The 25,445-nt window shown below is 39.4% G+C and overlaps 1 protein-coding gene across 2 annotated transcripts in view; it reads right to left on the bottom strand.

Annotated features, from left to right (window-relative positions):
- Nucleotides 1–2,764: 2,764 nt before the first annotated feature.
- ZNRF2 (zinc and ring finger 2) overlaps nucleotides 2,765–25,445 on the bottom strand; it is a 71,723-nt gene continuing 49,042 nt past the window's right edge. For both annotated transcript variants that reach the window (XM_084787589.1, XM_084787588.1), the window contains exons 3-5: nucleotides 18,494–18,599; nucleotides 12,256–12,337; nucleotides 2,765–8,377 (exon numbers count right to left, since the gene is read on the bottom strand). In XM_084787589.1, the coding sequence (XP_084643715.1) occupies nucleotides 12,280–12,337; nucleotides 18,494–18,599 (164 nt within the window). In that variant the 3' untranslated portion in view covers nucleotides 2,765–8,377; nucleotides 12,256–12,279. The remainder of the gene's footprint in view (nucleotides 8,378–12,255; nucleotides 12,338–18,493; nucleotides 18,600–25,445) is intronic.

The following is a 25,445-nucleotide window of genomic DNA, read 5'->3' on the forward strand; positions in this document are numbered from 1 at the left end:
ACTTTAGACGGGTGATGTATCTAAAAGGGGGCTCACAAACAACTATGGTTGACCAGACCTCACAAACCTTCCAGCTCCTGTGCAGGAGACCAGCTAATCAAAGCCTGCACACCACCAAAAGCTACACAGCCACAGTGAAGACTGGAGTTGTCTGTGGAGGCACACAAAGACCCTAATTTTGCACAGGTTTTCCCAGTTCCTTTGGCTGAAAAAGCTGATACTGTTTCCATCTAGTCCCACTACAGGGCAAGATCTGTTCCTGAGCAGATGTTGAATCAAACCAACTCTAAATGAGTTCAGAATCTTCAGAAGCCTTCATGCATTTCCAGGCATAAAAAGATCATATAGAAAAGATTCCCCAACTTAAGAGTTACCTGAATCTGTGCTTTCCAGGGCATTAGCTACTGGTCACTTAACTGCTGAGCACTGAAACAGGGCTGGTTTCAAATATTGGCGGGGGAGAGCTAGTAATAGATCAGTTGGAGACTTTTTGTCGAATTAACTAGATGGATCTGCATATCTGAACAGGTATAGGGTATAGGGTAGTCTGTGGTCTTTACTTGGTGTTCTGACAACAGATGAATTAAATGCGTTTTGCTATCCTTGATGTATAGGATCTGGGTTGTTGAATAGCCTTAGCATTAAGATTGGGGGCAGGGAGAAGAGGGTGAGTTTCACTACATCTCCCTGGCTGGCCTGAAACTGGCTATGTAGACTAGGCTTGTGTCAAACTCAAGAGATCTGCCTGACCCCTGAGTGCTGAGATTTAAGGTGTGTACCACTGCATTAATGAACGACCAGAGGCTCTTGATTTGCAGTTCTTTTGTATTTTTCTAAAGTAGTTTTACACTATGGCCAACACAATACAGCCACTGTTCAGTTAATGTCCTAGTCACTAAGCCCCTAAAGGACCAAGTAAATCAGAAATACTAAAAACTCAAATTTACCTTGTCGGGAAGATCTTTTGGCTGTCTACTATTTGAATTCCACAGTGATTTCATGAGCTCACAGACAATATTACTAGAAAAAGCACTATTTGACAGTTTTAAGTTTCATATTAGCATTAAGTACTGAAGAAATGTTTTAAAGCATTTAATGCCAATTATATCAACTTAGGGACTTTGTCCTCTGAGATATATATCTCAGGGTTGTTTCTACTGTTTTCACAGGTCTCTGATGTGATGTTTCCTTCCTCTGAAGAGAACCCAAGTCATTTGGAGAAATGTTGCCATAGATACACCGTTGGTCTAGATCATCAACGGGCCTTCTCCTTGACTCATACAGCTACCCTGAGGTTGCTGCTCCTCTAAGAATGCTTTTACCTTTCTGTCCTTTGCTCAACAGCAAAGACCAGGAAGCAACACCTATAACCTTCTGGTCCTACAGAAGAAAACCTGTCTTTAATAGCCATCATCATCGGGACAGCAGGCTCCCATGTATGTGTACCAGAACCCAAATCAAGTGGTACCTTTACTCTTTGCTTTGAAGTCAGGCACAATGGAAAGGGTATGGGAAACGAACCCAAAACAAACCCCCGAAGAGTGTTTGAGGGTGCATGTTGGCACTTACTAAACTAGGGTAAAAACAACAAGAGCTAAGGCAATTGGGCTTCAAGAGAGGGTCAACTCAGTCAAGCTAGAGAGTTAAAGTAACTCAGAGCCCCTCACTCTTCCAACTAGCAGTTACAACTGACAATGCTTGCAGCCCTAAGGCACTGTAACCCTGAAGTAACTGCCCCTTATTCATCTTTGGTTTTGTTCTCAACACTATCCTGTCCTGTCTGCCCCACTCCCACCCATAGTCAATTCACTTTCAAACAAAGTTCCTTACTTCTGGTTCTTCAGGATGCTCCTAGCATAAGCAGACTATCCCAGGTAGAGTCAACCTTTAAAGATACATAAAAAGTATGAGTTGTCCTGGTCCCTCTCTATGCCCTTCTACAAAGATGGCTGCTGGGAAGAGTTGACTTTCCTTCCTACATTTCCAGGTCCTCCTGCCCTCACCTTGAGTTACCACAGATTTTTTTTTTAATTAATCACATCCCGATTGTTACCCCCTCACTCTATCTTCCCGTTCTCATCCTCCCTCCCTCTTAACAGGCCTTTCCGCCTCTTCTCACCCTCCCCAATCTGAAATGTAAACATGATTGTCTTTCCTGTTTAAAGCCCTCTAACCACAGACATATACACACTGTATGATGTTGTTTGCTTGCCTCCCTAGACAGTAAAGGCTGACTTCCTGTCTACTGTACACATCCCTTTACTTTCTCTAGAGCTATGCATCATCTCTTCTTGAAGACCTACTTGCTCTCTCATCTCTCCTGAGTCTATACCACATAGAATGTTTGCTACAGCATATTGCTCTCGGTATGCAATAGCTACTTGTTCACTAAAAATTAGGCTCCCAGGGGCCAGTTGTCTTTCATTACTGTGTTCCTGGTTCCAATACAGCATAGAATAAAATACTGCTTAATGTGAAGTTGCTCAAACAGCATTTTTCACTAAATGGTGAGGATGGAAGTCAGAACCTATGATGCTGTCATTCCATGGCTTCTTTGAACACATTAGTCAATGTAAAAGTGTATTAATAAAAATCATGTAAATGGGTACAAATTGTTTAACATCAACATTTATGTGTAACCCCCTGGCTTTGCATATGCCTACTCTATTACTTAATAAAAGACGAAGACATAGCACAGAGAATAAAACTCATGGCCAAAGATGCCTAAGACTAGAAAATCCAGCCCCAAAGCCTAGTTTCTTTCTCTTTCTTTCTTTCTTTCTTTTTTTTGAGACAGGGTTTCTAAGTAGTCTTGGCTGTCCTGGACTCTCTTTGTAGACCAGGCTAGCCTCGAACTCACAGAGATCTGCCTGCCTCTGCCTCCTAGGTGCTGAGATTAAAGGCATGCGCCACCATGCCTGGCTTCAAAGCCTAGTTTCTTAATCACATCACTACAGAACCCAACTGTGTTTGTTTATATGCTGAAAATTGCTTCCAAAAAATAAGGAAGGTTATGAAACAAAGTCTACAAAGTGTGACTGCCTAACTGTAGAGCATCCTTTCTGATGTGTGTGTGTAGATCCGTCTGTCTCTGACTCAGTGCAGGATTAAAGACGTGCGCCACCACACCTGGCTTAAAGCATCCTTTCTAACACTTACTGCTTCAGCTACATTTCAATGATAACACTAACAGGTTTCCTCAGGTATTTCAAAATACATCTTTACTTACAGTCAAGAAAATACAAAAACCTTTTTGTCCAATACCATACGCTAATAAGAAATTTTCACAATTTTAGATCCAGCTTTGTTATTATGGGTATAAAAAAATAAAGAGGCCATAACATTAATTGTAGCATGGCAACTTTTCATCATTCAAATATTTGTTTTATTGTAATACACTGTCAACTTAAAGACATAAGGTAGGATATTTGACAACATCCCTTGAGACCATTCTTATTTTCTACTTCTAAGGAACAGGAGAGTTTAATGAGATCATTTGGAAATTTTATTTATTAAAATATCAATGAACTGTTCTGTTTCTGTTTAGAACACACTAATACAGGCTGTTCCTAATACATTTTCTCTATCTCTTATGATCAATGCTTTCAGGGCCTTGTTTAAGAACAACAAAATACTTTCTAATAGAGGAAATTAAGAGGTATTGTAGAAGAGTTGTAGAAACCATGAATAAATCAAGAGGTAAATATTGTGATTTTCAAGCAAAGAAATCCATATAACAAGTCATATGCAAAGAAATGCAACAACTGTTAACCAGTGCCATCAAGTCCTAGACCAGAGTCTGTTAGCTTCTTACTATACACATCTCAACACCCTAACATGGCACTACAGTCAAACAGGGAAACAAGCTCTCACTTTGTAGTTCAGGCTCGTCTCAAGCTCACGGTGTAGCCCAAGCTGGTTTCAAGCCCAGGATCCTTTGCCTCCACATTTTGGGTGCTGGGATACCAGATGCCCCAGAGTCACTACTAACAAAACGTAGGCAGTTGTTTAGTTTCCTGAATAAATGATTGCTACATGCCAACTCCAGCATAATAATCAGGAATCGCAGGCATGGGCAGTCGGTGGGTAAGAGAACTGTGACTTCTGATGTCCAGTCTTGAGATCCTCATGGCCCAAGGCAGAGCTAAGAAACACAGACGTTAATAAATGCTACAGCATCACATTTGTCATTTATTGTGGTGGGGATCTTTGTTCATGCCAAACTGTTCTTTACTTCTCTTATAAACCAAAAGACCAAAGGAAAAAAAATCTACCTTATTATCAGCCACTGGTCAAGAATTAAGAAGGGTCTGAACACCTGATAACAAACCTGTGAGGACAGTGATAGTGCATGTTCAACAGAAACTAAATAGTAACATTTCTGGTGTTCAAGGTTGGTTATTTCCCACAGAAAGTCAACAGACTTAGGAGATCAGGAATTTCCCATTTAAGGGAGAACACTGATTAAAAAACGAAACAAAACAAAAAATAAAAAATAAAAACACAACAGTCTTTTTCCTAGCTTAAGTAGAACATTTACAGAATACAGTAGAAAGTTATTAGTTGGGTACATTATCACCAAAAATGTCTTATGGATGATTTCAGGATGTGAATCACTACCAGAGTATACCAAGCAGCAGCCACTCACACATACGCAGCAGGAGATGTGAAACGGAGCAAGAGTCGAGAGTAAACCAGGTAGGGTAACTACAGTTATATTACACAACTAAGAAAATATTACATATTATATACTTTAGGAAAAACAGGAGAATGGACTCCAAAGGACTGACATGCTACATTTTTAAAAGTAAAGTAAAGTTATCTGTATAGTGAGTAACAAGGGGGCCTTTCACACTTTATTTTTCACTGTCAGTGAATGCAGCATTTACCTCAAGGTAACCCAAATCCACATAAGAATGGCTGAATGCAGAAGAGCCCCCACAACCAGTGAATGGTGCTTGTGACAATAGCACATTTGCTTCTAAGTCACGTTGTATGCTCCTGATGATCTGTGAAGAGCAAGGCTATCTAGATCACATGGTCAATACACAGTGAGGCTATCAGTCAGATGGCAAATGCAACTGTTCTTGAATTTTAAGAGCTTCACGCTTTGCTCACCTTTAGCTTCCTGTTGGGAAAACCCTTTTACTCCACTCAAGTCAATACAGAACAGCAGGTCCTATTTACACTGAATCCACAATCCTTTTCACTAAAAGGAGTATGTTTTGTCTTGCGGTAACATATTAAAATGATTGCATTTATTGATTTATTTATTTATGAGACAGGCCAGCCTAGAACTCACTTTGTAGTCCAGGCCAGCTGAACCCTGTGGCAATCCTCCTGCCTCAGTTTCCTGAGTGTTAGCATGAGCCACCCACCATGTCCAATGGGAACTGAGTACTCTGAAGTCTCACCATACCCAGACTTAGAAAAACAGTGTGAAATATGCTCTGGGAAGGATTCTGCCATTTCTGGTAACTCAGGTGGAAATCTTTGCTGTGCATCCTGCAGATATGCTAAGGATGGTCCTTGGTTATTCTGGTACTTGGTATTCTAGTATCTAAGAGAAAACCAGAACACTCATGTAACATTTGAGACTGCAGAAGACTTGCACTAGAGAGCCCAAACCTATATACTCCAACAGTCAACAGGACTTTGTCACTGTCACATACACAAAAATCAGGTAGAAAGCACTGCTCATACCTCAACATAAACATTGTTCTTAAAACAGTCTTACAGTCTGATTTATAACTAGGCTTGAAAAGCATTATGTCTATCTCTCTAGAGCAGAACCTAAGAAAGAGAATGATTTTATAAAGAGACGAGTGCGTCTCTTAAATATCCTGGCAAAGAGGGAATAAGAAACCAGATTAAAGTACAATATAAATTGGCAGTAAGTTCCCTATGGACAGAACGGCACTGGAGAAAGCCACGCATGTACCCCATTCTCTACACACGTGTGCCCTGCAAGAGTACTTACAAAGATGCGAGAAGGCTATGACCAGCTGGAGAACAGAGGCTTTCAATTTTTATTCCACCTCCATAGTATTTACTGCCAGTAGTTTCAGCTGAATGTTCCATAATTTAACGACTGATGCTACTCAGTGTCTGCGTACAGGCTGATATTATAAGCAGGGTTATACAAAGTATCACTTATAGAACACTCCTAGGCCAGTAACTGAACAGAAACTGGAACATTTGAGCACCTCTCTTTTCTTCTATTTTTAATTATTCTTTTTAGGAAATCATTGCAGACAGAGCTTAAAAGTAAAAATACCAACTTTATAAAATTTGACAAATAAGAGCTGTTTGAATGGATTTCAGTAAATACTGTCCAGACAAGCACAGTCAGTGTCCGTGTCCTTGCGCGGCAGCACTGAGCTCTGTAACACCACAGAAGCCATGAAGACCACTGGAGAACAATGTGAGGGAAAGAACTTAGGCTGAGACTCCAACAAGTTGAGCTTGGCACAAAACACGTCACCTTGCAGGGGAGTCTAGACATGAATTACCACAGCTGCTCTCCAAGAGAAGCCAGCAGAAGTCAGTCTTATCATGGCATTATACCAGTAGTAGACAGCAAAGTGATTATTCACATTCTAAGAGTTCCTTGGGGGAAAACCAGGGGGAGAGGAAAGCTTACAAAAATGGACTCAGATTTCATATTAACAGAAAAAAATTAAGGAAAGAATTATTTCCCTTGATGGAAGAGCAACTTGCTACAACTGGCAGAAAAAGTCCCTACGGAGCCGTACTGGCAGCTGTCACACAGGATGGTCTGACACTGCAGGGAAGTACTAGCTAGCCTATAACCACACGAAAGCAATGCAAGCTCTTTCCATGATCAGGACAGCCCCCCACCCATACCCCCACCATAGCAGCAGGTGCTCCTGCACTTGCCCTTTTGAAAAGGAGGAAGCAGAAGCAACAGGGCTGGGGCAAAAATGAGTGTAAGAGCAGCAGCATCAGAAGCATACACTTCAACACCTCAGGGCAGCTGGGCAGGAAAGCAGAGCTGTGCAGGCTGAATAGACCAGGGAAGCAATGTCCTCCTGAGGAAATCAAATGTGAAATCTACATATTGATATTCTGATAAGTATTTAAGAAGACATTCACCGTTGGAGCCCTGATAGCTCTCTTCCAGTATTCTTAACCATTGGATATATTTTAGGGGAGTATTTATTCACATAATTTTGCTTAATACAGTTCTTTCTACAAAGACTGAATTTAAAAGTATCCACAACATTTTCAATTACAGTAACAACACATTAATAAATTATAAATTAACAAAATCTTTATATTTGCTTAAAAAATCATTTATCAAATGCTAACTTCCAGATTATCTGGAAAACTAAAGATGCAAGTTGCTAGAAATCTGGCATCCCAATTAAATTCTGATTTTTAAAAGTATATAAAATGTCCCTCAAATTACTCCAAGTCCCACTGCAGAAGTGTTTATTTCACCCTTTTCATAAGGTATTAAGTTTACAACTTGCTAAACATTTTACCCAAACATGGAAAAACTGCCTGGAAATGCAAAGCACAATGAAGTAATTACATGAAAGGAACAAAATACCTGTTAGGACAGAGTCACTGTGGCCCCAGCACTGAGACCCCCAAATCTGGACTTTTCAAAGTTGCATAGCTGCAAGATGGTCACTGCCAACAAGCTATTGCACAGTTTATTTCAGAAGAAACAATGTATTTCAGAAACTGCAGTTCAGTAGACAGTTCTACATTTAATTAACTAAAGTAATTATGTAACTTGATTTACTCTTTGGATGGCATTTTTATAATATTAAACCTGTAATTCAAACTACTAACATATTTTAACTCTCCTACCCAGAAACCTATTTTTCATACATGGGGGCGGGGGCGGGGGCTGGAAGAACTTGAGATTATACTTTCCATTCACAGAATATTACACTGCTTTGATTACATTTCTTGGTTTCACATTGAAGAGTTTGTAAGAACTAAATTGTGTGGTTTTTCAAGTTAAGAATAGGTGAATGCAGAAACATTATGTTGGGGAAAATGAAAAATCCCCAAACTTAAAACAAAAACAAAAACCCAAACACACTAAAACAGCAGCTCTACAGAACTTAATAAAAAGTAAATCAACTTTGCAATTAGTTAACTTTGGCGTCTGAATACAAAATGTTTATCAGTGTCATCTATGCAGTGACTAGTCCAGGATGTGCAGCATTTTCAAAATCCCTGTGTGTCCCTTATATGCAAGTTTGGTACACTGAGTTCTGTGCTTCTTGTCCCTCTCCGGACTACCAGGTGTCACAGAACTCAGATCCTGGCTGAATAAGCCTGCAGTTCTCATTTTTTCCAGAGTCCGATCTTCAAATCTTCTAGATTTCTCAAGCATCTTGAAAAGACAAGAAAACATGGATAAAAACAAATTATTCTAAGTCGTGGTCAATAATAGTAATGCAAATAGAAGTACAATACCTACTTTCTCAGGAGCAATGCTGCTATAATTGTAGCCTTTCACACCGCCCTTTTTACCACTTGAGAAATTTATTACTTTGTAGAACAAATCAAGAGAAAGAATGATCAGTTAAAGCTCAACAGTCTTTAAAAAAAAAAGTGAAGTTATTCCTTTTCCATAATAAATGTTGAGAACTAAGTACATACATGTACGCAAACTTAAACTCATCTTCCCAAATTAACAGTAAGTAACTTCATAATTAATCAAGAACATGCATGTTCATGTCTATTTTATAGAGTTGCTAATTAAATTCTTATGATATAGATACATAATGTGGGGCTCTGGTATTTTTAAAAAAAATCCTTCAAGTTTTTGGAACCAGACTCCATTGGTTTGGATTTCTGCAGGCAGCTAGGTAGAAAGATAAGCCTATCCCATGTACGTTAAGTTCATCTCAAAGCTTAGGTACTATGTGCAGAAAGATCCCTAGAAAGAAAGGACTAAGATGTTAAGAAAATAGAGCTGTTGTCTGAGGTTAACAGAGATATGCTGGTGACTCTTGAGATGGGATGTATTCCAAAATCCCATAGCTCACTGTGGCATCAATGAAAAAAGTCTAGTGATGAGACCATGAAAGAAAGCCCTAGGTTTGCTGGGGTCTTGGTGCTTGCTAATCTGTAACATAGCAGCATCAGAGACTTTCAGGGCTATTGGCAACTCTTCTGCCATCTTTGGATGTGTGAGGAGCAATCATCAGAGGTACTGTCTTTTGGCACCTTGACCTAGAATTTTCCAGTGTGCAGAACTGTGATTTTGCTTACCATCAGCCATTTATTTTGTTAGGTCACCCTGACTGATACTAGTTCATACTAAAAGGGGCATTATATATTTACAGATTAAAGACTTAGGGATATACTTTGGTTCATTAAACAATTAAGTTAAAATACCTCCATTTTAATGTAGCTCAGGCTGACCTGGAACTTCTGCTACCATGCCCAGCAAATCCTTCATTTTATTAGCACTGGTTTTTAGTATTTCTCTTAAAATGCTTCTACCATTTTTCATAACTGTGTTGATTCAGACACAGGGCAACACTTAACCACATCCAAAGCATCCTCCCACCCAGAAAACATTTTTCAGGCTGGGGATTCAGCTCACAGTGACTTGAATCACCTAGCCAGCCCACATTAAACTTTAGATTCAAGCTTTGAAACAATGCAGGGCTTATCAGGGCTGCAGATACATCCCAGTGCAACTGTTGACATGTGCAAGATCTACAAGAGCATAGTCTGACTTCCAACACCATGGAACAATGAAATCTCTACCTTTCTAATAGTGAAATAAAACTACAGCTGTACACCTGCCCCATACAACCTCAGTACACCCTACTGCTCTGCACCAGAAATCTTGCTACCCCATTTGCACTTAGGGTTCTACTAAGTTCCCACGTCTTTTAGTACCTCTGCTTTCACATGTACCCAGCTACAGTTCTTACTTCAGAATCTGTTAACCTTAAATTATCTGCATCAATGTTGCAACAAAGTTTCTTGGATACATCACCTCACAAAGCTAGACTTCTAAGCCGAAAAGCAAGAGATAAATTACATCATTTATTTGTTTACTGTCTGTAGTGGCGGGGCACATGTGTGAAGAGAGCATGTGGGAATCAGGTTATCAGGCTTGGTGACAAGCACCTTTACCCACTGTCATAGTTGGATTATCATTGCTGTGATGAAACCCCGTGACCAAAAGCAATTTGGAGAAAAATAGTTTATTTGGCTTACACTTCCACAGCACTGTTGATCATCAAAGGAAGTTAGGACAAGAACTCAAACATGACAGGAACCTGGAGGCAGGAGCTGACGTAGAGGCCACAGAGGGTGATGCAGCTTACTGGCTTGCTCAGCCTGCCTTCCTATAGAATCCAGGACTACCAGCACAGATGGCACCACCATGGTGAGCTGGACCCTCTTCACATCAATCACTATGAAGAAAATGCCTTACAGGTCTGTGTATAGCCTGATCTTCTGAAGGCATCTTCTCAGCTAGGTTCCCTTCTCTCGGTTGACTGTACCTTGTGTCAACTTAACAAAAAACTAGCCAGCACACCCAGGGCACCCTGCTAGCCTGAAGAGCAAGAAATTACCAAAATAGTAGCAAGTGTAAGGATGGCAGAGGACAAGACCTCAGAACCACATTCCCAACCTCTTGTCACAGCTGCTCAGCAACTCTACTGTTGGCTACAGTGGTCTCACACCGAGGCTTCTGAAGCATTCCTAGGGTCAGCTAAATGCTCTATACTTAAAATAGCAGTTACGTTAATCTTATTTTTTTTTTTTCAAAGCTACAGGATATCTTCTTTAATTACCTTATGGGGTATGGGGAAAAAAAGATACTCATGGGTTCATCTTTAATTCACTAGGCATTTTCAAATAAACTAGGTCAGCAAAACAAAACTTTTGTCCGTTTGGTCTTATAATGTGATGTACTGGCTTATTAGAGATGCAAACATTTCACCACATGTTAAAAATGGGAAGGAAAATGCTTAATCACATGAAGGAAATGCATCTCAAAGTCGTTAAACTAGTCATCAGTGTCAGAACGCCTGGGTCCAAATCAGCAGCAACAGACCGTGTGTTCTCAACAAGTCAACGTTCCCAAGCACTTTCTTAGCTGTGTAACAGAAGTAAGGGCACTCACAGTGTTACTTTAACATCAGGTGAGTAACAGACAGACAGTTATGCTTACAACAACAGCACATAATACTTCTGATTGACAATTATGTTACTTAAAAAAACAAAACAAAACAAAAAACCTACACCAGGTACACAGCTCAAGTGTGTAGATTCAATTCTTTTTGCAACCTGGGACTTGCAGAGTGCCTTGCTTCATTTTACCTTTATGTGTGAGAGTTGTGCATGTGCTCATGTGTGGGAGCTAGAAGCTGACAACTCGGGTCTTCTTCGATAATCTCCATCTTTTTCCTCCCAGTTTTTTTCAAGACAGGGTTTCTCTGTGTAGCTTTGGCTGTCCTGCACTCACTTTGTAGACCAGGCTGGCCTCAAACTCACAGTGATCCACCTGCCTCTGGCTCCTGAGTGTTGGGATTAAAGGTGTGTGCCACCACGCCTGGCTTCCAGCTTAGTTTTGATACAAGATCTCTCACTAAATCTGGAGGCTGCCAACTAGGCTAGACTGTGGTGTCCGCCCACCTGCCTCCCCAGCATTAGGGTTTCAGTGTGGACCACCTGCCCAGGGCTTTTTACACGTGTTCTGAATTCAAGTCTTTATGCTTCCATGGAACCCTTCAGCTCTTTCCTTAAACCACTTGACTCAGATGTAAAACAGAAGGTTGTGCAGATAGCACATAATTTGATGAGTGTGGTACAACTTGCTTTTTAATCATGGGACTTAACTACTCTGATCCTTAAAGAATTCTTCCTGGAAAGTATGGTCATAATGTGTACCTCACTGTTTGTTTGTTTCTCCCGGTATTAAACTTTAATTAAGTAAGCAAATGTGTTACAAATTACCAAGAGCATTCTAGTCACTCAATACCTAACTCTCTTCCAGAATCAAGAGCAGTTGCTTTTAATCACCGAGTAACATTCTTAGCCTCCTTAGTCTATCTTTACATGTGAGTTTTTATATAGTAGTCTTACAAAATAACTAGAAAAGACACACACATAAACACACATCCACATACACACACAGAAATGTAATTTTAAAAAGTTGAAAAAAAAAAACAAGTTGAAAATAGCGATCCAAAATAACTTTTCACAAATCAATTTTTAAAAGGGTGGGGGGATAATTACCCATAACACAGGAATCTGATGCACTTAATCTGAAGGGTGCTCTGGACAAGATCTATTTACTTCAAACCATTCATCTATGCATCTAGAAAAGAACAAAATTAGAAAAGTGTAAATCCTATGTATAATTATATCCCAACAGTCATAATAAAAATACCTACTACTTGACTTTAATGTCTTTGGAGGAAAAAATCAGTATTTTTAATAATCGCACCTGACAAATACAGTAAAAGAGGTTAATTATACTTCAATTATCCTACATTTATACTAAGGGGAGGGATCGTCACATTTATGCTATGAAGTACTTTCAATTTAAAAAGGGGCAACTATTCCCTTAAAGAACCAACATTTTATCAATATTCAAAATCAAGTAAGAGTTATAAAAATAACTCCTTTTCAAAATAGTAGTATATAGGCCTGCTCGGGTTGTCTATCAATAAAAATAGCTTTAATTTAAAAATTTTGACAACATCGCATAACATTTAAAAAGTCCACATCTATATGTAATTATGGAACCTTTACCTCTACCCTGTTCTGTAATCCATATATACACAAAGATATCATTTATAGAGTATTCATGATCTTACTACAAATTATGTTTAGGGTACATACATAGGGTTTGCATATGTGTGTGCATGCATGCTTATGTATGTCTTTCCTCAAGTGCTGCTCACCTCCCCCAACTCCCCGTAGGGTCCCTCACTATCCTGGAATTCACTAAGTGGGTTAATGAGGCTAGTTGGTCAGTGAGTCCCAGGGATCACCAACCTCTACCTCTGTGAAGGAATGTATTAAGTGGATGTAACAACTGTCAATAAAGCTGTTTAGCCAATCAGCTGTGCAGAAGAACAGGAAGTGGAAGGAGAGACTTCTTGGAGATGGGGAGGAGTGTGTGTGGGGGGGAGGGGAGGAGGGAGGGAAGGGGGAGAGAGAGAGAGAGAGAGAGAGAGAGAGAGAGAGAGAGAGAGAGAGAGAGAGAGAGAGAGAGTCAGTCGACAGTTGACAGTAGGAGGAGGAAAGAAGCTCCCGAGGATCAGATTGGCAAGTGCTTGGGATATATATATACGTTATGAGGTTAGAGTAGTTTATTTTAGTTTACGAGTAGATTAGTATCAGTTTAGATTCTGCCCAGCGCTGTGCTTGCAGCTTTAAAGTACGTTTCAATCTCTGTGTCAGTTATCGGCTTCCTAGGCCTAACAGATAAATTTATTGTAACAAACCTCCCTAGCACTGAGGTTTTAAGTGCAGCTCTTTTTTGTGGGTTCTAAGGATTGAACCCAAGACCTCATTCTTGCAAGATAAGTACTTTACTGAGCTATCTTTGCAGCCCATAATTTTTCCAAATAGAGATCGGCACTGCCCAAAGCAGTAGTTATGTAAATTCATTAGATTAACAACAAAACTTAACGACAGTCTCTCAGACCCATTTCGTGTGCTCTCAGTAGTATTATGTGCAATGGCTGCTGTACTGTGCACAGATGTAACACACTCTCTTCACTGTACAATATTCAAATGCACAGAGCTGCGGCAAATGATAAAAATCAGTGTCTTCAACCTGTAAGTCACTAAAGCAGCTTTCAAATTGCTCGGTATTCTCATCGGTGGCACACGGTAATTTCTGGATGCTCATAAAGCCAGGTTAGCTACTATGCTGAAGGGGTAAATGAAGACATACCTTTCTTATACCCCTTCAGGGTGGTTCTACAGGTGAAAATATAGTGGGGGGCAGAGTACCCCAACCAATACTCATGCCTTCCAAATGACTAAGGCAACTCCTGCTGCCACTGTAATATTTATTCTACCACACCCCAATGTTTTCAGTCTGGTCTGTACCACTGAGCCCTAAAAAACCTCCCATCCACATCTTAAAACAAAATTCTCCAGCTGTGGTTACACTTACAGTGCATCTGAATAGCACTGCTGTGGTCTAAAATGGGTTCTTACTTTACAGCCATGTCATCTGGGCTCATCATGAGAAGGCTATTAATAAGTAACCTCAGATCCCATTGTATATAGACAGTTATCACCCAGTGTCTACTGTAAACTGCCTCACTGTTTAGATACTCCTTTCTTCTAGCAGCTCCAGCATGAAATCAGTATTCCCAATTTAGTACCTTTTATTCTCAGGCATTTTCTTGATTGGTAACTCTAAATTAATGCTACTGCAAATATTATGCCTCACTTGCCTTCTTCATAAGTGTCTTTTAATTCACATTCCATTCTCTAAATATAGCACATGGACTTGATGGCACACAATCCCAGCTGCCTGGAGGCAGGACTGTAGGCCTAAAGCCAGCCTAGAAGACTTGGGTGAGATCTTGTTTTCAAAATAAAAATGACCAAGAATATAACACAATTTATTTATCTATTCCTTTACTGTAGACATTCGCAATTATCTATGAACAGTCTCTAAATGGTTACATCAAAATACAAATTAATCTCTTCGCTAATGACAGCTTGAGCTGGTTTCTTAGAAAGTCACAGTAAGGTTTTCTCAGTGATGGCTCACATCCTGGTTGAGATGTCTTTCCCCCCACCTCCACCTCCCTAATTCTGGGCAGGAGCACTGCTTTCTCTAGACTTTTAATGTAGCACAGACTTAATAGTACAATAACTGACTTGCAACTATAAGCTGCATATCAATTACATCAGTCCTCTTTACTCAAATTATTTGCTAACAATTTTTTTTGAAAAATATTTTATTATAACTTACTCATTTATTAAAGGGGGCAGCTTATATGTGCTTTGGTGACCATGTGACGGACGGATCCTACAGGAGCAAGTTGGCTCCTTCCACCTGAGGGTCGTGAGGCTCAAACCCAGGTTGTCAGGCTTGGGGGCAAACGCTTTTGCCCACTGAACCATTTCACTGGCCCCATTTTTTTCTTTTTATCTTTTAATGTTCTATAGTCTTTTTCTTACAGATTTTCAAGAAGCTACTATTATTTAGGTATCTCTCTCTCCCCCGCCCCCAACACACACACACATACACTAGGGGTCGGGGGTCAGGGATTCTGTAACAAAGTTTTGCTATATACCCTCTGCTGATCACAATTGGAGATCTTTCTGCTTTAGCCTCCTAAATACTGGGATTACAGGTAAATACCGCCATACCTGGCACCATTCATGCTTTTTAATAAACCTTTCCACAAATTCATAATCTCAAAGTAACAACATTTGATGGTAAGTATCAGATTAAAGGCAGACCATACAACATAATTTTTTACCAGAACAAAGATATGCTTGTTTCTAATAAATAGTGCATGCCTGGAATGTTAATGAGCTCAGTGTCATATATAACTAAGGAAGAATCTGACTGATAGGCCATGAAGACAAAAGCCAATGCACACAAAGCTGAGAGCTGTGAGAGCACACAGCCTGACGGGATTCTGAGCAGGGCCATGGGGGATGAGTGTCCTTCAATACTGTGTTACTGCATGGTTTGTTATACGCAAATGTGTTCTCATCTGCAGCTGGTACACAGTAGCATTTACAGTGCTAGGAAAGCCTTTACAATACCATGCTCCTATCTACCAATGGCACACAGTCTCTCCTCAGCAACTGACCAAAGGTCCATGTGTTATTTCAAACATAAGCCTTTTGTTGTCATGTTAGGGGCCATTTCCACTACAAAGACTAATTTCTACCTCAAATGTAAATAAGCTACAATTTTTAACAGTTTATTTTATCAGTCTCCTGAGTTTATCTTTTAAATCTGTCTGAGTGTATGTATGTGGCCATGTGTGTATGTGACCTCGTGGATGTCAGAAGAGGGTATTAGAGCCTCTGCAACTGGAGTTACAGGAGGCTGAGGCACTAAGTGAGTGCTGGAAACAGACTCCAGGTCCTCTCTGTAAGAGCAGAAAAGCACTTTAGCTGCTGAGCTGTCTCTGAGCATCCCTATGCTTACTTTGGAAGCATGGAGGGAAGCAGGATTTCTTACCAAAAGGTCAAAATTAATTCCCTAGTTTTTCCCTACTTCCTTAGATGTTGAATTCACAGGTACTGCACACAGACAACCTAGAATTTTCTGTATACTAACTAATGGATCACAGCACCATACGCCAACAGCTTACTCTTTATAACACTGTAATACCACCTCTGGTCAAACATTTTTTCATCTATTTAACGTTTCTTATGCTACCATTTCTCAAATTTTAACACATTTAAATCCTCACAACTAAACATTTAAAGACAAGGAAATCAACACCTGTCTGAGATCACACATTAGTGGAAGGACTAAGAGTCCTAACTGTAGCCTCCATGTCCTTGGGTTCCATGCCGTGTCTCCCCACGCAGGCTCACGTGTTTATGGACTTAGTTTTGTCCTTGTTTCATTTTGCATCTCTTAGGACACATGCCAACAGGATTATTCTTCAAGAGTATGGTCACTACTCTTCAGCCCTTCACTTGTTAGTCCATATACATATATTATTGGAAACATTATGTCCAGTTACAAGAAAGTAAGATTTCACTGGGATAACATTAACTATATAGCTTAATTTGCATATAAATATTATTTTTATAATACTGAGTTTTTCTACACATACTATGCTGTGTTTCAGTAGCCACTGGGTAAATATAGACATGTATGGACTCATCAGGCTGAACCAGAGGGCGGAGGGTACAGCTCAGCAGTAAAGAACGCCGCAGCACGTGCAAGACCCTGAGTTCTAGCTCCAATACCGAGAAATGAAAACAAATGTGGACAACTGGAAAGCAGGCAGGTGGCACCACCCAGACTCACTTGTGCTCAGGAGGCTGGGGGAGGGCACAGGTGTGAGGGAAGCCTAACCTACAAGGACACTTCGAAGCTATCCTGGGTAGTTAGATTCTATCTGTGAAAATAAAGTCAAAACTTGGCAAGCTGGAACTGCTCAATTTTTCTGTATCTTGACTCATTTATTATTTTGGTCAGGAAATTTTTAAATAACGAAGGTCATTTATCTCCAGATAAATAGACTCAAGGAGAATTTCCTGTACTTACCATCACACAGTAACTCTAAGGAATGCTTCCTAGGATGCTGACTGTGTGTGAAACTGGTGCACACTGTGAGCTTAGTTAATAGCTGCCTGGACACAGTTCTCTACGCTTTTAGTTCCATATTTGTTTGTACCTGTAAAGCATCTTGCTTATCCATAGCATATTCTAACAGTTCACCTACTTCCAACGTAATCTTATAGACATAAGATTGTTGTGTCTTCACGTATTGTTTACTCTGCTTTCTCCAAAGCTGTTACCACAACTGCTATTAAAAATTCCATTTTATTCTTTTCCTTTGTTTAAATGCTGTAACTTCCTATTCTCCCCCCCCCCACCCCCCGAGACAGGGTTTCTCTGTGTAGCCTGTCCTGTCCTGGACTCGCTTTGTAGACCAGGCTGGCCTCGAACTCACTGCAATCCGTCTGCCTCTGCCTCCCAAGTGCTGGGATTACAGGCGTGCACCACCACGCCCGGCCTCCTATTCCTTTTTAAAATTTAAATAAACTTTATTATTTCTTTTAATTATGTGTATATATGTAGGTATGTACATCTGAGGACCAGTGTCCTCTGAGGCCAGGCGTTGGGTCCCGCTGCCTATAGCCTACCCCAAGACTGGAGTAGCAGGTGGCTGTTAGCTACTTCCAGCGGGTGCTGGGAATTAAACTGACCAGTATATGCTCTTAACCTCTGAGCCAACTGTCCAGTCCCTAATTTTCTATTCTTTTTGTGGTTACCTTAAATAGTGGTTGTTTTTGCAGGCCTTTATTAGGCCTGGAACTCACTATGTAGACCAGGCTAGCCTAGAATTCACAGAGACTAACAGTACCCTACCACACCTGGATTTGTTTTTTAAATTAAAAATGGTTCTTTATTATTCTGAAAGCACAATAATGTATAAAAAACAAAAACAACCAAGTGGGATTTGGGGTCAAGCGGCTAGAATTCCCGACCTGCTGGAATCTCAGCTTGCCATTTGCTAGAAATACAGGTCTGAGGACAGTCTTACTGTCGTATGGCCCAGGTGTAAAAGTGAGGTGGTTGCTAGACTTACACAGACACCTGCTGATCAAGCTGAAAACACCTGCACAGCACAACAGATGCACATCTAACTTAACCTGAGCAAGGGTGAGAAAGGGAGGTGGGGTGCTATTAAGATCCTAAGCTGAGCAGAAGAGCTCGAATGAAGAAGAACCAATGTTAGAACCAAAAGAATAATCATTTTGCTTTAATATCAACATAAAGCAACACTAAACTTACCCTTTATGATATATACACAGGCAAGGCAGTCGTGCTATGGTATCTCCCTGCTGCAATTCTTCAAGGCATATTGCACATTCCCCAGCATCTTTACTCAGCACATCCTCTGTGAAGAAAAAAGAAACCAGTACAATACAACTAGCCATCACACTGAAAACCAAAACCAGAACCCATCAATGAATGACTGAGTATACCTGTCCAACTACATAAAACTCAGCACATGGACTTGAAGTGCTATTCACCATGAACAAATTATTCATCACATCGGCTTCTAGGCATCTCACTGAGGCACAAGAGAAAGCAGGACACACTACCATAATTTTCAACTTGCACAAGATTCTGATGCAAAAAATTCAACAACTCAGTTATTTGTAATTTCTATTCTTTCCCCTATGCATCAACATTAGTTTAGTGTCCAAGACAGCCCAAAAAAGTTTAGTAGTATGGCTGAAAAGACTAAACACCATTATAAGTTTTTTTTTTTAATTAAAGGAAACAAAAAGAAATCACCTTGAGCAGGAAGCTGCTAAAAAGCTGCTTATCTCAAAAAAAGACACAGAAGGATATCAATGCTTTTAAATCTGAAAGTGACTTTAGAAAGTTGAGTTTTGGAGACCACACACAGTAAGAATGTCTTCTTGACCTTTCCCATTGACAGCGCGATGCTGACCTGAGACTGTGACCTAAGGCTTCCAGATAGCGCTGGAAGCACTGTGAAAACTCTGTGATGTCTGAAAAGTAGGGGCTTCCTACTACAGAGCAGACATTTCTTTAAAATATTCTGAAATTGTAATTTAAATTGTTTTAATGTTAGTTTTATGTATTTATTTTTAAGATAAGGTATCATTATGCAGCCCTGGTGGGACCAGATTTACTATGTACACCAGGCTGGCCTCTAATTTACAGAGATCCTCATCTGCCTCTGCTTCTGCCTCCTGAGTGCAGCGAATAAAGATATGCACCACTACACCCAGCCTAGTATTCTACATTAATGTTTAAAGGGATCCTGCCTGAACTAGCATGTTGCGCTCCTTTAAAAATGATGAAAAACTAAAGCATGCCATCCCTCAGAGTATGAATAAAACACTTTCAGAGAATAGTATGGCTCCCTCTCAAAGATTCATTCAGAGAGAACAGATTGAGGGATAATAGCCTATTTTTGGTCTATAGAAAAACCTGGTAATGAACACTATCCATGAATAAAAAAAAGATGTCAGCACTTATAAGCCAATGTGTCATGATCAGCACCTAACTAAGGCAGGCAGAGATGAGAGCATAGCGTTACAGCACTTCCCTCCAGTTCCGTACTTCACTGTCTGTCTGTTGACCCTAGCGGGCCACTGTGATGATCACAGTCACCGGACCCAAGCCTTGTTCTTCTTCTGTTTTCTCCCTACATTAGAGCTCTCTTCTGTCTCCCTCCTCCCCCTTTTACTTATCTCTACTGAAGTCTTAGTGTCTAGCCTATGATCTGAAGGACCCAGCTTACAGTTACAGCACTAAACAGACAGACAGCAGAGAGAGCAAACGATGGTGGGTTTCATCCCAGCACTGTAAAACAGAGAAAACATGCTTTGTAAATGTTTGTAATTCTGCACCCCCGTAATCTCAGCACTCTGGGAGACAGACAAAGGTGGATCTCTGTGAGTTCGAGGCCAGCCTTGTCTACAGAGTGAGTTCCAGGACAGTCAAAGCCACACAGAGAAACCCTGTCTCAAACAACCAAAGAAAAAAATGTAACTCTAAAACATATAGTATATTCCTACCATGTTGTAATTACCCACAAAAATAAATCGCTATAAAACCTAATAAAGCTGTGAATGAGTCTTCAATAACTTCCAAGAATGAAGCACTACTCTATACAGCCCACACATGACTGTGCTAAAAAGACAAAAACAAAAACAAAAAACCAAACACCTCCATAAATTATGATGCATAATCCCAGCACAGGGCACGCTTAAGGCGGGGGAACTATAGGCTCAAGGTTAGCCTGGGTCATACAGAGAAGCTTTGTCTCAAAAGAAAGAAAAACAACAATCTTAAAACGTATCGGTCTCTTCTAGCTGACTGACAAGGCTTTCAGGTGTCAGAAGACATTAACTCTCAAATCTTACTCATCGCAAAATAAGAAAGATGAATGAGATGAACATTCGAATTCAAATGCCATTACCATTTCCCCAAAAGTCCACATAACAGAGTCAATATGAACTAGAAATATGAGGAACTTTAACACACTCTGCATATATTGTTGAAAGGAAAATACCTGACTTCTAACACTACTGTATTAGTCTATAACTAGGTCTCATTTCTTTATTATAATACTTATTTTAAATAAAGACTTTGCTGGACAATTTAAATATTTATTAAAACTAAAATATTTAATTAAATGTAGTAATTTTGAATTGTATCCTATCCATAAAATTTGTGCAACAAATGCAAATCCAATTAGTAAAATTATATTGTAAGAATATAAGAATTAAGGATAAGAATTATATTTTAAGAATTTTATGTAATGCTGTTTCAAACTTGACAAGACATGTATGAACCTAAAATACTTTGGATTTAATTTTTAAAAATTAATTCAGAATGGTGTATTAAAGTAATTATTTTTATCTTTAATTCCTTTCAGTTCTAGTACTTTGATAACTATTTTCAGTATCAAGAGAAGCACACCCACACACAAACACCCCAAAACAGCAGCTTAAACCAAAGCTCAAGTTCGGCTGGAAACAGCTTCCTGTAGAACCCCATATCTGATCAGACAATTAAAAGTACCTAATGCTCAAATGCTATCTGGTAAGCAACTAAGTTAGAATGCAGTTCATTCTTAAAACTTCAAATACTCAAAAAATGCTCAGTTTTTCAAATTTTAAGTCTTCCCAATAAAATCTACCTGAAAACATTTTTACAGTTTAAAAAAAAAATCACCATTCAATGTGAAACTGTGTTCATTGGTGACCTAACACATCTGGAGCAGCTGGAGTGAAATTGGTACATTATACACTATTCTACCTCTCTGGCACCTTATTATCTATGTATTAATTTTGACATACTGATATGGGAAAGGGAAAGTTAAAACAATGACTTTTAGCAAGAGGAGGGTGCCAGAATCACTTTGGGGGGGCCGTCTATCTCAACACAGAAACAGATACCCGAGCTTCTCGGTATCCTACCGGTCCACACACAGTTGCCTCAGAAAGGAGATGTGTGTGTGTGTGTGTGTGTGTGTGTGTGTGTGTGTGTGCGCGCGCGCGCGCGCGCGCGCGCGTGTTGGCAGGGGGGTGTCAGGAAGAACAGGAGCGAGTAGGAAGTGCATGTGACTTCCTGGGTATAGTAGCACAGTTCTATAACCACACCCAGGAAGCGAGGACAGGAAGCTAGGGTACTGTGAGAAAAAGGGCATGAGACCACCCACAAAAATATAAACATTTATTGGCTGCACACGGTGGCACACCAAGTACTCTATTCTCAGTACTTGGGAGGTAGAGGTAGTAGTATCTATTCATGAGTTCAAGGCCAACCTGCTCTACATAGTAAGGACAGCCTATCTTGTCTCTAAAATCAAACAAGCAAGAACCCCAAAATCTAAGTTAAAAGTTGAAAAACTGAAAACTTTACTAATACAGATTTCCATTTTGCTAGTAGTTTGACTAAGTTAGTCAACCTCTGAAAGATCCTATTACTTGTCTTTAATATTAACATAGGGAATGTACTCAAAATATTACAGTTAAGATTTTAAAGAATTATGTAAGATTTTTTAAGTTACAAAATTATTATATTAGTAGGAAGTATTTTATGGATTTCTTTTAAAAAACCAAAGCTAATTATCATCCTCTTTCCTTTTCACCTCGCCCTGATATTCCAGTTGTTCAAAGAAATCCATGTTGACTGGGAACTCCTGAGACATTTCTGACCTATACACACCCTGACTGTGGCCAGACTACAACAATAGCATGCAGATGATTGTGCCCAATACTGCAAACACTGTGGCTTCATTCACAAAGGCCCATACAAATTGTCATTTTAATTACATTCTTTTGGACATGTTGTTTTAGGTTATTCTTACACAATAACGACTTATCTACATTTATACATGAGTAAAAAGGCTTGAGAAAGCTAAGTAACTTATCAGAAGCACTAAGTTAGTTGTGTTTGGGACCACAACTGGATTTAGCTTAGCTAATTAAGTAGCATTTTGCCTACTTCATGATCTTTGCTGTAAGAAATAATTTTACTCAATTTTTTAAAACTTTCTCATTAAAGTAGCATAAATATTGATGCAAATGAGCAGTCTTAGACAACCTTAAGTGTGCAAAATTCTCAGTCTGTAGAGGACCACATATTTAGATAAAGTATTCGTTCTCTTAGTTTAGTTCTTAAAAACTCTGTGTATGCTCGTGCCCTCACATCAGAAGTGTTGGGCCCTCTGACCTGCCTGTACTCACAGGCAGTTGAAAGCTGCCTGATATGGGTGCTAGGAATTAACTGGGATCATCTGCAAGAGCAGCACACTCTTGACCACTGAACCAGCTCTTTCCAGCCCCTGAGGAAAGTCTTAAGTTTGGTCACACTTCATCATTAGGAGTTAATAATATGTCATAAAGCTGGGAGTAAGAAGTAGCTCACACTCCATGGACTGCTTGACCAGTTTTAAGTAACCCTGGCCAACAGCATGTTCTGTCAGAAAAGAAAACAGTACCACTTGTGCTATCTACAATGGTCATACATCAAGTGGAGTCAACTCTTCAATTATCAACATTAGCTGAAGTAAAATATCAAACCTCAGAATACACAGTAGCTAACAAACATACAATTGTAAGCTAATATAAACTTCTGTAAATTGGTATTTCACTAAAAGCTTCTCAGGCTCTTTAAGTGTGCATTGTCCAAAGAGATTACTTACAATTCAAGCAGCCAACTATGCAAATTAAAAGGTTTAGCAGGTCCAAGCACATATCCATATAGTCATTGTGGATCAAGACAACATGAAGAAAAGCAGACAGCCAAAAGTCTCCAAAAGCCAAAACAAAACAAAGGCCAGTGTCAAAGGCAGCCAGGACTCCATGCACAAGTCTAAATCACCACAGTCACTTTCAGACAAGCATCCAAACAGTAGGTTGATCTTTCCAGCCAATACGATGCCGAGCACTATCACGGATCAGGCATTTTACCTGAAGATTTACTTTTTCTTGAACCCTCAATGATAGCAGAAGAAAACAAAAGCAGCTGAAATGTGAAATAATCCCTAGAAAAATCAAGAATTAAAAAAAAAAATCACAATATTAGTAAAAAGCAATTACTCAAATAATGAAAAGTGGGGGCTCTCTTACTAGTATTTCTAGGTATTATCCCAATCAATTTAAAAGGACCTAATGCTACTATTTGACACTGGAGATCCATGAGCTGTTGTTTTATTCAAGTACTATAACACAGCTTATAAGTGATATTTAATAAAGTGAAGCTGACTTTTAAGTTAAATATATCAATATGAATATGGTATCAACCTGTATTAGTCAGCCTCAAGCTGGTCCTTACCCCTTTCCGAGTCATGCTCTGACTCACCTTAGCGTTACTGCTTCTCTGCCTCGATGCGTTTGCTTTCTTTTGTGCAAACGTAACTAAGAATTGATTAATCATGCAGCTACTCTTCAATTGTACTGTTACAAATAACACAAAGATATAGATCACCAACTCTAGCTCTGAGCGATGGCTCAAGTTTAAAAGCCTGAGCATGCAAAAGGATTGCAAGTTGGAGGCCAGCTTGGACTACACAGTAATGTAGCCCATATGTTTCAGAAGCAAACAAAAATATTATTTAAAAACAGTCAAATTTTAATAATTAAAAAATTATATGCCTGGAAATATTTTGGAAATTCACAGTTTTCATCTCCTTGACTCTCCAATGGGAGAATTGGAACAGAGGGATGAAAAGGCGGCTTTCAACCCACATTTCATTTCCAAGGTGACCTAAAATCAAACTTGAAATCAGTACTAGGAAAGCTAAGTTCCTGATAGGCAAGAAATAACCATTTAAGCCACCTAAGGAACTAGTATACTATAGAATCCTTCCTAATCTTCCAATCTATGGCCCCTTTCTCTCATACTCACAAAAAGAAAACAAACAAAAATCACAATTATTTGTTATACCAATTCTAATATTGTCCTAGATGGCACTCTACCTCTCTACCCCACCCCCATAAAACCCCATTAAACTGTTGAATACTTTTAAAAATATACCAAAGTATGCTTTTAACTAAAATTCAGTCTCATTTGTTTTGGTCACTACAGAGAGGTAAAATCAGTTACTAAAAAACCCCCCAAAGTTCTTATTTCTACATAATTTTCAAACTTAATTTACTACTAAGTACTTTTAAAATTAAAATAATTCATGAAGTTATAGTGTAGGTAGGCTCATAACGGCAATAAAATAGCTAAACAATTTGAATACAGAAACAAACAAAAAAATCCCAACCCCAACCGATAAAAAACAAGCAAACAAACTACTGCCTGTGTGTGTATAGCCCAGAGAGCTGCAGGTTTGACTGTAAGCCTGCAGTTTACTTAAGAACACTTCAGGGTGGCAGCTACCTCATAGCGCAGTGGAAAGACTATCTAGTAGGCAGCGGTACTGGGCAGGTCATGCCCAGATGATTAGTGCGCTAAGTAACAAAAGCAACAGTGGAAGAGAAGCCAAATCCAGAAAGGAGCTCTAATCCCTCTAAGACTACAATGTATGATTATCAGGAACGCAAAAAGTATATACAACCTTGGCTGAACATGACCTCAGATATATGTCCCAAAGACATACTCAGCTGCCTAAAACACCAAGAACAACTTAAAAATCCATCAAAAAAAAAAAAAAAACAAAACAAAAACAAAAAAACTAGTTAATAAACTATGGTAAATCCCTCTACAAAATATAAAGCAATAATAAAAAAAGAAAAATGACTCA

Source organism: Acomys minous (assembly GCF_964271855.1).
Source record: "Acomys minous genome assembly, chromosome: 6".
Taxonomy (NCBI): Eukaryota; Metazoa; Chordata; class Mammalia; order Rodentia; family Muridae; genus Acomys; species Acomys minous.